The 14,051-nt window shown below is 34.5% G+C and overlaps 1 protein-coding gene across 3 annotated transcripts in view; it reads left to right on the top strand.

Moving 5' to 3' along the window:
- LOC143223608 (suppressor of lurcher protein 1-like) overlaps positions 1 to 14,051 on the top strand; it is a 300,734-nt gene that overhangs the window by 278,026 nt on the left and 8,657 nt on the right. For all 3 annotated transcript variants that reach the window (XM_076451775.1, XM_076451774.1, XM_076451776.1), the window contains 2 exons: positions 1,870 to 2,038; positions 3,189 to 3,388. In XM_076451775.1, coding sequence (XP_076307890.1) covers positions 1,870 to 2,038; positions 3,189 to 3,388 — 369 coding nt within the window. The remainder of the gene's footprint in view (positions 1 to 1,869; positions 2,039 to 3,188; positions 3,389 to 14,051) is intronic.

Raw genomic sequence — 14,051 nt, 5'->3', positions numbered from 1 at the left:
TTTTGTTAACTAAAAGCTCTTTCGTTTGTTTCTGATAAGTCGACTGACTTTTGAGGAAAGAGACTCCTAAGTGGTATAAGGATTGATCTTCAAGATCAGTGTTAGGGTTGTATTCCAAAATGCGATATCCAGTGCTATATTAACGTATTAAGAGAGAAAGGTATTTAAAGAGTATATGAAAGGTCAAAGTTTCGAATATTGTTTCAAAAGGTAATAACTAGTGTTGCATTTGCTTTCGTCACTTTTTCTCTTGAAGTTCGGAAAACTGAAACCGAATCAAAAGAATCGTTTTACATTTTACCAGCTACATATAACCGTTGACTACAAACAAATAAATATCATTTAAATAGTTGTGTTAAACTTATCTTTATCGAGAAGAAAACTCTGGAGTCTCTCAGAACTTGATCAACTTAACCAAATGCGTGCTTAGAATTAGTCTAACGTAAAGAAGGTATAAAGTGGCGGTACAGAGGCAGCACTTATTAAACATCACGAAGCAAGAAAGACCACAAAAGAAGGATTTAATAAATCATGGACGTGGGGGTTGAGCGAAAGACACATTCCCCTTAAATAATTAAATTGGGGATCCAAATATCATTCAGCTTTCCAGTGTTTTGCTGATTACAATATTTAATTTAGTTTGTTTGTTTTTCTATAAATTCGGTTGCCTCCAGTGGTTCAGCGGTATGTCTTTTCAGAGCTGTCACATATCTCTTTGACTCAGTAGTGAATAAACACTTGACACAGTCACAAACATGTTTTCATAGAAACTCACCTAAGCAACTTGAAGCGATTTCTAGAGGAAACAAACACTTGCATGCTTCTAGATCAAGTACGTATATTATTTCTAAAAAGTTTAAATATAGCAGGGGATATACTTTATAATGAAATGTCTTATTGTAGCATAGCAGGGGATGTACTTTATAATGAAATGTCTTACGGTAGTCTAGCAAGGATATACTTTATAATGAAATGTCTTATTGTAGCATAACAGGGGATATACTTTATAATGAAATGTCTTATTGTAGCATAACAGGGGATATACTTTATAATGAAATGTCTTATGTAGACTAGCAGGGATATACTTTATAATGAAATGTCTTATTGTAGCATAGCAGGGGATATACTTTATAATGAAATGTCTTATGTAGACTAGCAGGAGATATACTTTATAATGAAATGTCTTATGTAGACTAGCAGGAGATATACTTTATAATGAAATGTCTTATGTAGACTAGCAGGAGATATACTTTATAATGAAATGTCTTATGGTAGTCTAGCAGGGATATACTTTATAATGAAATATCTTTTTGTAGACAAGCAGGGATATACTTTATAATGAAATGTCTTATTGTAGCCTAGTAGGGGATATACTTTATAATGAAATGTCTTATGGTAGTCTAGCAGGGGATATACTTTATAATGAAATGTCTTATGGTAGTCTAGCAGGGGATATACTTTATAATGAAATGTCTTATGGTAGTCTAGCAGGGGATATACTTTATAATGAAATGTCTTATGGTAGTCTAGTAGGGGATATACTTTATAATGAAATGTCTTATGGTAGTCTAGCAGGGGATATACTTTATAATGAAATGTCTTATGGTAGTCTAGCAGGGATATACTTTATAATGAAATGTCTTATGGTAGTCTAGCAGGGGATATACTTTATAATGAAATGTCTTATGGTAGTCTAGCAGGGGATATACTTTATAATGAAATGTCTTATGGTAGTCTAGTAGGGGATATACTTTATAATGAAATGTATTGATTGTAACTTTTCAATATGCCCAGCTTCAAATTATGCAATTAGATATGTGATTCCAGTTGAAATCTAAGCAATAACACGGTTTATCGTGTGATCAACAGTGTGTGGGTTCATCTTCAATAGCCTGAAACAGACCAATGGAACTTTGACCTCTCCCAACTATCCTGGATTTTACCCTCGAAACTCAGAATGTCACTACTTCTTTGTAGGAGTGAAAACAGAGAAAGTCCAGGTCACCTTTACTCACTTCGATGTAGAGGGCGTCACTCCGTATGTTCGTTTCCTTATACATAATGAAATGTTCTGTATTCTTAGCTCATGATCTTTTTAGAAAGAGAAACTTAACATTACATCTTTGTTTCTTACGATTTTGTTCAGGTTTTAAAACGATATATTAGAATTTTCTTTTTTCTTCTATTCAATATGTTCATTGTGTGATCTTACGTTTGTTATTTTTTACGCCTTTCAATTTTTCTTAAAGACTTTTCCATGTTTAACCTCTTTTTAATCTACACATCTTTATATTTTAACAGATTTTTTAGACAATTCTTATGTCTGATCATCGTCTGTAAAATGTGTCTTTTCTTTCACAAAAGAAAACTTCTTTATACAGCTCTAAACCGTTTATCTTAAGGTATAAAACTGTCGTATTAACTAATTTAGCCTGGGCCCGGCATGGCCAAGCGTGTTAAGGCGTGCGACTCGTAATCTGAGGGTCGTGGGTTCGCATCCCCGTCGCGCTAAACATGCTCGCCCTTTCAGCTGTGGGGGCGTTATAAAGTGACGATCAATCCCACTATTCGTTGGTAAAAGAGTAGCCCAAGAGTTGGCGGTGGGTGGTGATGACTAGCTGCCTTCCCTCTAGTCTTACATTGCTAATTTAGGGACGGCCAGCAGAGATAGCCCTCGAGTAGCTTTGTGCGAAATTCAAAAACAAACAATCTAATTTAGTGTTTCGACTATGTTTATATAACTGTACGTATATACTTATATGTGTATATATTTCTCAATTTAAAAATACCAAGAGAAACAAACATTAAAAGCATTCCCCTCTGACAGAATTTTAATAATGCTAGTATGTAACAGCGACAAAAAAAATGGTAATAATTCCATTTACTTTTTAAAAAAAATTGTTCCGTGATATTTAAAATTACCTTTCTAAAAATAAAACACACCTTTGAATCTCAACCGTCAGTTGACTGACTTAATTAAGTACGTTTTTTTATTAAGACACACTGATTGATTTAATCCAGTTATGAAATTACCAGTTGAGAGGTAATCTTCTCCATTAACTGAAACAACGATCGAATATTCGAGCCCAAAGTTCAGAGCTAGTCTATGTTAAGGAATCTACAAACTCAGGTGTACAGATTCTATTAACGGATTTTGATTGGAATTTCTGTTTTATCTCTAACTTTAGCTGCTCAGCGGACACTGCAAGTGATTATGTGGAATTCTCCAATACGAGGTCTGCTGCCTCCAAGTTTCCTCGTCACTGTGGCTTGAATAAGCCGAAGACTATCGAATCCAAGGGCGATTTTTTACGAGTCACGTTCAAATCTAATAACCGCTTCGACGGAACAGGTTTCAAAGCCTTTTACCAATTCTTGAATCAAACCAGTAAGTTTTGTATAAATTATTGTAGTGTAACTCGAGCATTGTTTTGCTAGTCTCAGCTTAATTACCGAACTACGTCTAGAATACTCAAAACGATTGGTTAATGACTAATTTCCTGGCGGATACTATTGAAATGAAAAGTTGTTCATTTATCACATGGTTTCACCTAAACGTAGCCTTCACTTCATGCTATCCATTTCACTTTAAAGAACTATTGTATGTCGTCCTGTTAATTCTGTAACTGTCTATGCTATTACTACTTTATAATGAAATGTCTTATGGTAGTCTAGCACGGGATATACTTTGTAGTGAAATGTCTTATGGTAGTCTAGCACGGGATATACTTTATAGTAAAATGTCTTATGGTAGTCTAGCAGGGAATATACTTTATAATGAAATGTCTTATGGTAGACTAGCAGGGGATATACTTTATAATGAAATATCTGATGTATTTTAAAATTTCTTAACCAGCACAGTTTCTTTCATTACATTTTTATGATAATATTTTAAAAGAATGTTATATACTGCCATTACTTTATAGTCTTCTACTTTCTGGTCCTGAGAAAGAAAGATCCAGCATCCCTATGGTGGAACACCTTATTGTAGTGTTCTGCCAGAACAAATCTGCTGCTGAAATTTTTTACAAACATATGATACCGTAAGGTATCATAATCATTAACAAGTTTCTTTCTTAGTTCTCCTTTGAGTAGACGGTAAGTTCTAGACTTATTGCGCCAAAATTTGGGGTTCGAGTCTCCGAAGCGAATAGAGGGCAAATAGCCCTTACACTACAGAAAAAAAATCGTTAAGATTTTCGAAACTTATGGTGTTAAACATTACCCATAGAAATTAATCCTTCTGTTGTAAATATATGTACATAACGAACAGCAAATTCAACGGATCTCGCTGTTTTTTCCCTTTTTCTTAACTTGTCCATCACGGCTCAAAATCAGAGGAATTTTTACACACACATAAAATATTTTCTTTCATTACATCATCCGGCCATTTTCTCTACTTCTCCCCAATGGATCGGTGGTGTGTTTGCGGGCTTGCAACAATAAATTCTGAGGTTTCATTCTTGGTAATAGGCGAGGTACAAACAACCCGTTGTGCAGCATTTCGGTAGAAAGCAACAGCTGTTCTATTATTTTATCCAACCTAAACTAAGACACAACCACCATTGTGAAAATAAAAAAAAATATATAAAAAGAATAAACCTAAAACAAGCTATGAACTAGAAGCTTCTTTTGTTCCAGCTTCTGACAAAAATTATAATATTGTAATACTCTTCTAGTATTGTTTAATCCTAATAAATGTTCATTCGAAAACATAGATGATATAATTAAAAAATTGCGTACTCTTATCTTCGTATAAGTCAAATCCAAACAAATCATTCAGTTATTCCATGAAAAACAAATGGTCTAAAATAATCACATAATCTAGTGTGTAACCTTTAACATTTTACGAATTTAATACAAATTTTACTTTTTTTTTATTTTGCCAAACTTTAAATTTTGTTATTAAATTTTAGTCGCGGCATAACGGGCCATGGAATAGCTGTTTTGTTTTGTTTCAAGTACAAAGTTTTAATTCATATTTCCATCTCTTGATCGATTGGAGATCTAATAACAGCCGCGGCTAATGAGAAAACTTTCTTGTTGTTACAAATCAAAGCTAAACAGGTCGTTTAGTTATCTCATGAAAAGCAAATCGTCTAAAATAATCACATAATCTAGTGCATAGATTTAAACATTAGTGAAAATCTTTCCTTTCTTAATTTTAGCAGATCAAATCATAGCAAATTTTTTAAATTATAGATTTTGAAATAAATTAATTAAATAAATGACCAAAGGTATGTTAGTATTAACTGCAAAAAATTGATTGAAAATTATTTGTCATAACAAATTTATCACACCAAAATTTTATATATATATATTTTTTAAAGATATATTATACAGATTGCAGTGAATTAAGATGTTGTATACGTTTCTCGGCTTTCTCAATTCTCTCTTTTGAAATTTTGGAGAAAGAATATTTATTAGCCACGACACTGGAAAGAATCTTTCGTATAACAGATAATTAATTAATTGAATCAAGTCAGACTATGACATATCTCTATCTAACTTATTTAAACCTTTTTGGGATGCAATCAACTCTTGAAGACTCCTCAAAGTTTCGAATAAATTTTCCAGGGAAACAGCTCGCTTCAATATTCTATTCACAGGCCTAGTTTCGTCTGCTAATAGCAAGTTATTTTTATCGTAGAAACTGGGCATGTCTTAAGCACAGAATTATTAAAATAATTACATTATTTTCAACTAGTATTTACTGGATTTTAATTATTTGGTTTAAACGTATGTGTTTGTTATAATAATTGTAAATAAATATACAATTCTTAAAATATTTAAACAGATTAAACATTTTACGAATTTAATAGAAATTTTACTTTTTTATTTTGCCAAACTTTACATTTTGTAATTATTTTTTAGCCGCGGCACAACACCTCATGGAATAGTTCTAAATTTTTGTTCTTTTGTTCATGTACAAACTTTTAATTCATATCTCCATCTCTTGATAGTGCGTAAGGCGTGTGACTCGTAATTCGAGGGTCGCGGGTTCGCGCCCGCGTCGCGCTAAACATGCTCGCCCTCCCAGCCGTGGGGGCGTATAATGTAACGGTCAATCCCACTATTCGTTGGTAATAGAGTAGCCCAAGAGTTGGCGGTGGGTGGTGATGACTAGCTGCCTTCCCTCTAGTCTTACACTGCTAAATTAGGGACGGCTAGCATAGATAGCCCTCGAGTAGCTTTGTGCGAAATTCAAAAACAAACCATCTCTTGATCAATTAGATATCAAATAACAGCAGCCGCGGCTATTGAGAACACCCTTTGTTTGTTATTATTTTCTCCTTCTTATCCAAATTAATTATTTTATCCACTTTTGTCTTCAATTGTTTGCTTTCTACGTCATTCATTAATGTTTTTCTTCTCTTTTAACTGGAACTTATCTTTTAGGATTACATTACTTTATATCAATAGTTTTGATGTGTTTATTCGTGTCTTTTTATGAGACAAAACCTGATTGATTAAACCGATGAACTTTAACTTTCTAACAACGATAAATATTCTTTCCTCTGAGTAGTTTTTTTTTTATATGCCCTTGTATAAAACCTCTGAAACCTGTTACACATTATTTCCCTGGCCCGGCATGGCCAGATGGTTATTACGCTAGCCTCGTAACCCGAAGATTGTGTATTCGATTCCCCGTTACACCGTTACTGGGACGTTATAATGTTATCAACTATTCATTGATAAAAAAGTAACCCAAGAGTTGGCGGTGGGTGGTGACGACTAGCTGCCTTCCCTCTAGTCTTACACTGCTAAATTAGGAACGGCTAGCGCAGATAGCCCTTGTGTAGCTTTGAGCGAAATTCCAAAACAACAACGACCAATAGAAAAGTGGTCAAGTTCGTGAAATAATTAATATTTTTATCATATAAAATTCAACTTCAATATTTTAAGAACTCGTTTTTGTTTGACGTTCTGTCTATTAATTTCCATTGGAAAAAAATCAACTGAAAGTTTTGTGTTATTTTGCTTTTTGTCATTCTTCAAGGACTACTCCTCTTGGCTATAACGAAGGAATAAATAAACTCCTATTTAAAGCGATGAATCTAATCCGTATTAATGGAGTTTTAATGTGTTTTTTTTTTCTCTTTTACCATTAAGTATGATATTACTTACACCTCAGGGATAGGTGGCGTTACTGCAGAAAATTATTGTTTTTATTTTAATATTCTTAAGATTAGCAATAAAAAAGACATTAATGTATAAACGTAATCAAGTACTCAACAATACTCTTTCTTTTGTTAGGCAAATCCATAAAAAACCATCAACTTATCTCCTTTCATACTTCATTTATATAATGTAGTTGTTTCAGCGCAAAACTACAGAACTGACAATCTGCGCACAGTCCATTGCGAGGACTCGAGAGTGCCTGATCGCGTCGTTTTTAACGTAAAACTTCAGAACATAACGTAATTCTACTAATTAATTAATTATTTTCCAAAGGCAGTTACTTATTGTTTATTGTTTTCTATTGTAATTTTAATCCATTACAAAATAAAGCAAACGCTAAGAACGTGTTAAACCTGGAATAAGAAAAGTGCTCAGAGCACTTCCTCGCTAAAACAAATATTAAAATATTGTACCAGTTTAAGGATACGTTACACACAACTCTGATAAACTATTCACATAATGTTACGTATTTGCTGTATGGCTAGTAAATTACTAATATTAAGACAGCGCTGTCTAATTCGTCATAAAATATAGGACAGAGTAATACTACCAGACATACTTTCAACATCGCAAACCACTAATTTACATTTAAATCTATCAAAATCTAAGAATTCCAACCCAAAATACCAACCTTTTGTTGAATATGTTTATAATTTGCAAAACTAGCAACAAAAACTTTGTTTTCCTTTTCCTAATTTGGTTCCTAAGTTTGTACAATAACACTATGTAACACAAATTTTGTTCCTGGATAGTATGTGTTATTTCTTAATTGCTTATGTTGTAAAAGTACAGAAAATGGTCATTATTCCCTTCAAACTTTTGTGACCTGGATAATGAAATTTAGAAATTAACCTATTTTCTACGCAAAATCAGGCAAATTTGCACATTTTCATTTACAAAAGGTCTGAATAAAACAACATATCAATCAAGATTTACATGTATTTATACTAAAGTTATACAAAAATGTTTAGAAGTGAGTAGTTTTTCGAGATTTGCGACTGTAATGTAAATCACTTTCACGTATCAGCCCCCAAATATAGTCTTCCATCATGTTTCCGTTATACGCTCCCAGGTCACAAAAGCAAAGTTTGAAGAGAAAAATATGTTTTTTTCATTTATTTTAGGCATAAGCAATTGGAAAATAACACTTTTTATCCAGGAACAAAAAAAAGTAAAAATTTTGTTACATAGTGTTATTGTTTATTTCAACCTCACGTAGTTAATTGCTTGTTGACATCTTGCAGGTTTTTCGACACCAAAAAATCTGCTTGTTTATACTGTTCGAATCCCCGTCGCACCTAACATGCTCGCCCTTTCAGCCACTGGGGGCGTTATAATGTGACGGTCAATCCCACAATTCGTTGATAAAAGAGTAGCCCAACAGTTGGAGGTGGGTGGTGATGACTAGCTGCCTTCCCTCTAGTCTTACACTGCTAAATTAGGGATGGCTAGCGCAGATAGCCCTCGAGTAGCTTTGTGCGAAATTCAGAAAGAAACAAACAGTTATTCCGTGTAGAGCTCGTTCATATTATTTTTTAACATTAAATGATCTAGGTGTTTTAATATTCTGGTTCTATACCGTTAAGTATTCTGTACAAATCTGGTTCCTGTTATTATTCTTCAATAAGCTATTTACGTCCTATGCTTTTCTGGTTTGTGCTGTTAAGTATTCTGTGTAGGTTTTGTTTGTAATGTTTTTTAACACTTAATGATTAAGTTGTTGTGTTCTGGGTATATAAGATTAGATATTGTTTAAAACAATAGTGATTTTCATGTCTGTTTTTAAACAATGAACGTTTGCTGCTTTGATATGTTTTTAACAATTAACGTGGCCTGGCATGGCCGAGCGCGAAAGGCGTCCGACTCGTAATCCGAGGGTCGCGGGTTCGCGCCCGCGTCGCGCTAAACATGCTCGCCCTCCCAGCCGTGGGGGCGTTATAATGTGACGGTCAATCCCACTATTCGTTGGTAAAAGAGTAGCCCAAGAGTTGGCGGTGGGTGGTGATGACTAGCTGCCTTCCCTCTAGTCTTACACTGCTAAATTAGGGACGGCTAGCACAGATAGCCCTCGAGTAGCTTTGTGCGAAATTCCAAAAACAAACAAACAATTAACGATCACTGCTTTGTTGTGTTTTTAACAATTAACGATCACTGCATTGTTGTGTTTTTAACAATTAATGATCACTGCTTTGTTGTGTTTTTAACAATTAATGATCACTGCTTTGTTGTGTTTTTAACAATTAATGATCACTGCTTTGTTGTATTTTACAAAAATCAACTTTGCGTTATTGAACTTCATTTTACCGAGCAATTTATACCGTTAGGACTTTCGCAACAGTTTTTCACAACTTTTCTTCTGTATTAAATTATCTACAGCTATACTTTATTGACTAATATGTATTAATTAAAAGATGTTCTGTGATAATTCCCTACAGGTTTTTATCTACCACTTGATGATGGTCTGCGGATTGTTTTTGTCGTAATTCGTACCATTGAGTGTTCTGTGTTAAAGTGAAAAAGTTTATTCTATATTATTGTTTAACCTGAAGCTACCTTCTACAGGTCAATGTTCAATTACATGCCTCAATGAATTTTTTTCTACAGGTTATTGTCTTCCAATAGATTCAGAGTCAAATGGCCTGATGTTTATAATTAAGCACAACGTTACACAATGGGCTATCTGTGCTTTTCCGACCACGGTTTCTAGCGGTGTGAGTCCGCAAACATACCGCTGTGCCAATGGGGGAGGGTGGCGTTTCACTCGATACGCCATGACTGTCTTCTGCAGGTTATTGCGTTTTATTATATACAAATAAAGAAGCGTAATATCCGGAATAGATTGTGTATTTTAGAGTGGGGGATTAAGCTAAACCTCTCCAGATTTTAAACGTTATTGTGTATTTTAGAGTGGGGGATTAAACTAGACCTCTCCAGATTTTAAACGTTATTGTGTATTTTAGAGTGGGGGATTAAGCTAGACCTCTCCAGATTTTAAACGTTATTGTGTATTTTAGAGTGAGGGATTAAGCTAGACCTCTCCAGATTTTAAACGTTATTGTGTATTTTAGAGTAGGGGGTTAAGCTAAACCTCTCCAGAGTTTAAACGTTATTGTGTATTTTAGAGTGGGGGATTAAGCTAGACCTCTCCAGATTTTAAACGTTATTGTGTATTTTAGAGTGGGGGATTAAGCTAGACCTCTCCAGATTTTAAACGTTATTGTGTATTTTAGAGTGGGGGATTAAGCTAGACCTCTCCAGATTTTAAACGTTATTGTGTATTTTAGAGTGGGGGATTAAGCTAAACCTCTCCAGATTTTAAACGTTATTGTGTATTTTAGAGTGGGGGATTAAGCTAAACCACTCCAGATTTTAAACGTTATTTTAGAGTGGGGGATTAAGCTAGACCTCTCTAATTTGTTTTGTTTTTGGTTTTTCTTTTGCTCATTCTAGGAAATTGTATAAAATATGAGAGTTCTGTGGTTCGTTTCAGATATGATTTGAGGTAAATCCTTAATACCCAACATAGTGTGTGTGTGTGATCTAACTTAATTAACTCAGGTCGTGATAAAGTTTTGCGTCTGACGCCCCTATTACGTATAAATACTTTGCGTGAGATGTTCATAAGGTAAAGGACGTTAATTATTCGCCTTCGCACGTGTGATTATTATTTAGCCACATTCGTGAACTAATTAATTCTCTCAAATAAACAGAACTTTGAATCTTGAAAGTACCGAAAAGAATCACCGTTATTTTTAAACTTTCGTGCATCAAGAATCGTAAGTAAGGATTAAGTTTGTTTTCTTAAAGAGTTCTGCGCTCGAGTGTACGCCATTTAGAAATGGTTTTGTAACTATCGATTAAAGAAAAATTAGTTCATTATTTACTGGTTCTTCAGGTATCAATCTTATTTTGATTGATTTTCCAAAGTTGTCATTAGGGTACTTTTACCAGAACCAAAAATTAAAAAAAAAAAAAAATGTAATACCACCGTAACCTAATATTTAGCTAAAAACCATGAAAACAGGCGAAATGATAATAATAAGCTTCTCGAAGACTATCTCTGCTAGCTCTTCCTAATTTAAAAGTGGTTGACTTGAAAGGTGGCAGCTCGTTAGCACCACCTACTGATAGCTCCGAGGTTTCTCTTCACCAACGCCCTCACACCAGTAAGGGCGAGAATTTTCAATGACGAGAATCAAACTTCTTGGCTGGAGAGTGACAGTCGAACGCTTAACAACCAAGTCATGCCAAGCTACAATAATAATTGTTATGAAATATCTATCTTTTTTAATGATAACTTACAATTATGTACTGACCATGCGCTAGTCTCTCAAAATACTTGAAAAATATGCACAGGCATAATTTTAATACTAAGAACAAACAAACGGTAAATACATGTTATCTCAAATTTACAGCCCAGAGGATGAGCAGTTATCATACTGTAATGGAGCTCTTGGTTATATGATACTGGAAAAACTTTTTTGTTACGCGACGTGCAACCCCCAAATTCACGAAATGTTTATTCTGCGTGCATGTAGATTTGCAATAGGGGTACGATTTTCCCGTTTCGCCTCATTTTCTCGTCACAGAGAACTTTATTTTTCTCCATTCTCAGGGTGCAGATATGACTTCATGAATACGTCTGACGTGGATCTAATGCACTGACGCCATCTATTGAAATATAATAGTACTTTCTGTTGTATGTCCATGTAAATACTTCACAGGATATATGAATGTTTTTTTGCGGTTTGTTTAAGTTTTTACCACTACTTCGCCTCTCTCGATGGATATTCACCAAATTTCGCATGAAAATTTGTCGGGTTCATGAGGAGATGCATGCATGTTTACAGTTTTACATTCTTTGGTTTGCTGTTTTTATGGGCATTTTGGAATTTTTACAATTATATATAAAGGAAACAACTTTTCATGTCCTAAGATGACCTTTCATTAATCATGAATTTACATATTTTCCACCCAGGGTATAGTTTACCCAGCTAGTATAACATAATTATGAGACTTTACAATAAGTAGTTAGTTTCTCGATCACCTTTCACCTGCTGACCTACTCACAAGATGACAAGTAATTCATTTAAGAAACTAGATCATTATAGAGTTAGGTTTCTTCTTTCGAACTGTGTACAATAGTGAAGAAATCACTTTTATATTTGAATTTTTGTTCATGAAATCTAACCCTTCAGACTATTCACTAAAAAAGTATCCTTCATCCTGCTAAAATCTGAGTTTCGATACCCGTGGTGAACACAAAATATACAGTCCATTGTGTAGCTTTGTGTATAATGATAACCAAAAACAAAACAAAAATATTTAATATGGAGATACGTGGTTTATTGCATGTTCACGAATAAAGTTTAAAACTTTTAGAGCACCGATAGATGACGCTTTATGTGCTAGAATCCAGAGATTTCAGTTCGAAGCAAAATGTCAACTACAGAGGAGAAAGTGAAATGTATGTTATGGTATGCCTTGGTTGGATTTCTGGAGAGAAGCCGTATAAGCATATCAACGGGATCCACCCACACATAAGGCGACTTAAAAATGGTTTCATCGATTTAAGACGAAGGAAGCGTCTTAAGCCAGCAAGGTGCGAGTAGACAGCAGACATCAGAGGCAAGTGTTTAGGAAGTATGTCTGGTGATTTCAAAGTCTACCGTGTGTTACGTCATCAGTAGAAGATGTAGACAAACAAAATCGAAATGTTTCACAGATCATTGATTAAAACATTAGGACTGTCGAGTGGAAACTCTGATGATCTTCAGAATCAACAATGGGTTCATTAGGACTGTCGAGTGGAAACTCTGATCTTCAGAATCAACAATGGGTTCATTAGGACTGTCGAGTGGAAACTCTGATCTTCAGAATCAACAATGGGTTCTTCGAAAATATTTTTTAATCGAAAAGAATCGTATTTTCGTATCAACAGAAAACGTTAACTGCCATACGTGTCACATAGAGAATTCTAACAAACCGGCATATGTAAGTGAACGTGTACATGAAAGTCCATAAATGAACGTATGAACAGCTAATATTGTCATTGTTCCGTTCTGTTTGGAAGATACAACCGTTTCAGAAAACACCTACCTGGAGTTTTTCTTTTTCATAACTTAATATCTCATACCAGCAGAACAGGACGTCTGCAACGCAGTTCATACAACATTTAGTGGTTTGGGCAACGAGGTCCGATCAACTGACCACTACGTTCTCTGGACATAAGGTTGCGAATTTACAAAACTTACTACTGCAACGTTGAAAAACACTTAGTAAGAAGTTGGGTACATAGCGGACGTTTTACGTCTAATTCGTGTTGAGTAGATTATGCTAATTGTATGCTGTGAAATCACTTTACACGTAATTCTTGCACGTGCAGCAAACCGCATCTTTTTACGTTAAACGGCTTTCCGCGTATTATTTTCTTTTAATTTTTCCAAGTTTTTAAGCAGCCTTTATTTTTCCAACCTGTATATATATTTATATATGTTCCACTGCTACTCTCAGTTTCCTTATTATTATATCTTCATGTCTTAAATCACTCATTTCTTTTCATTCTTGAATTTATATTTCGTTTCTTTGTTTTGAATTTCGCACAAAGATACTCTAAGGCTATTTGCGCTAGCTGTTCCTAATTTTGAAATCACAGAGTAGAGGGTTTGGTTTGAATTTCTCTAAAAGCTACACGATGGCTATCTTCGCTAACCGTCCATAATTTAGCAGTGTAAGACTATAAGGAACGCCCCCATGATTAAAAGGGCGAGCATGTTTGGTGTGACGGAGATTCGGACCCTCAACCCTCAGATTACGAATCGAACATTACCTGACCATGTGGTCCACCTAAGCCTGATTTTATAATCTAT

The sequence above is a fragment of the Tachypleus tridentatus genome, chromosome 8 (genome assembly GCF_004210375.1).
Source record: "Tachypleus tridentatus isolate NWPU-2018 chromosome 8, ASM421037v1, whole genome shotgun sequence".
Lineage (NCBI taxonomy): Eukaryota > Metazoa > Arthropoda > Merostomata > Xiphosura > Limulidae > Tachypleus > Tachypleus tridentatus.
The sequence above is the reverse complement of the archived record's forward strand: the minus strand, read 5'-3'. Positions and strand labels throughout refer to the sequence as shown.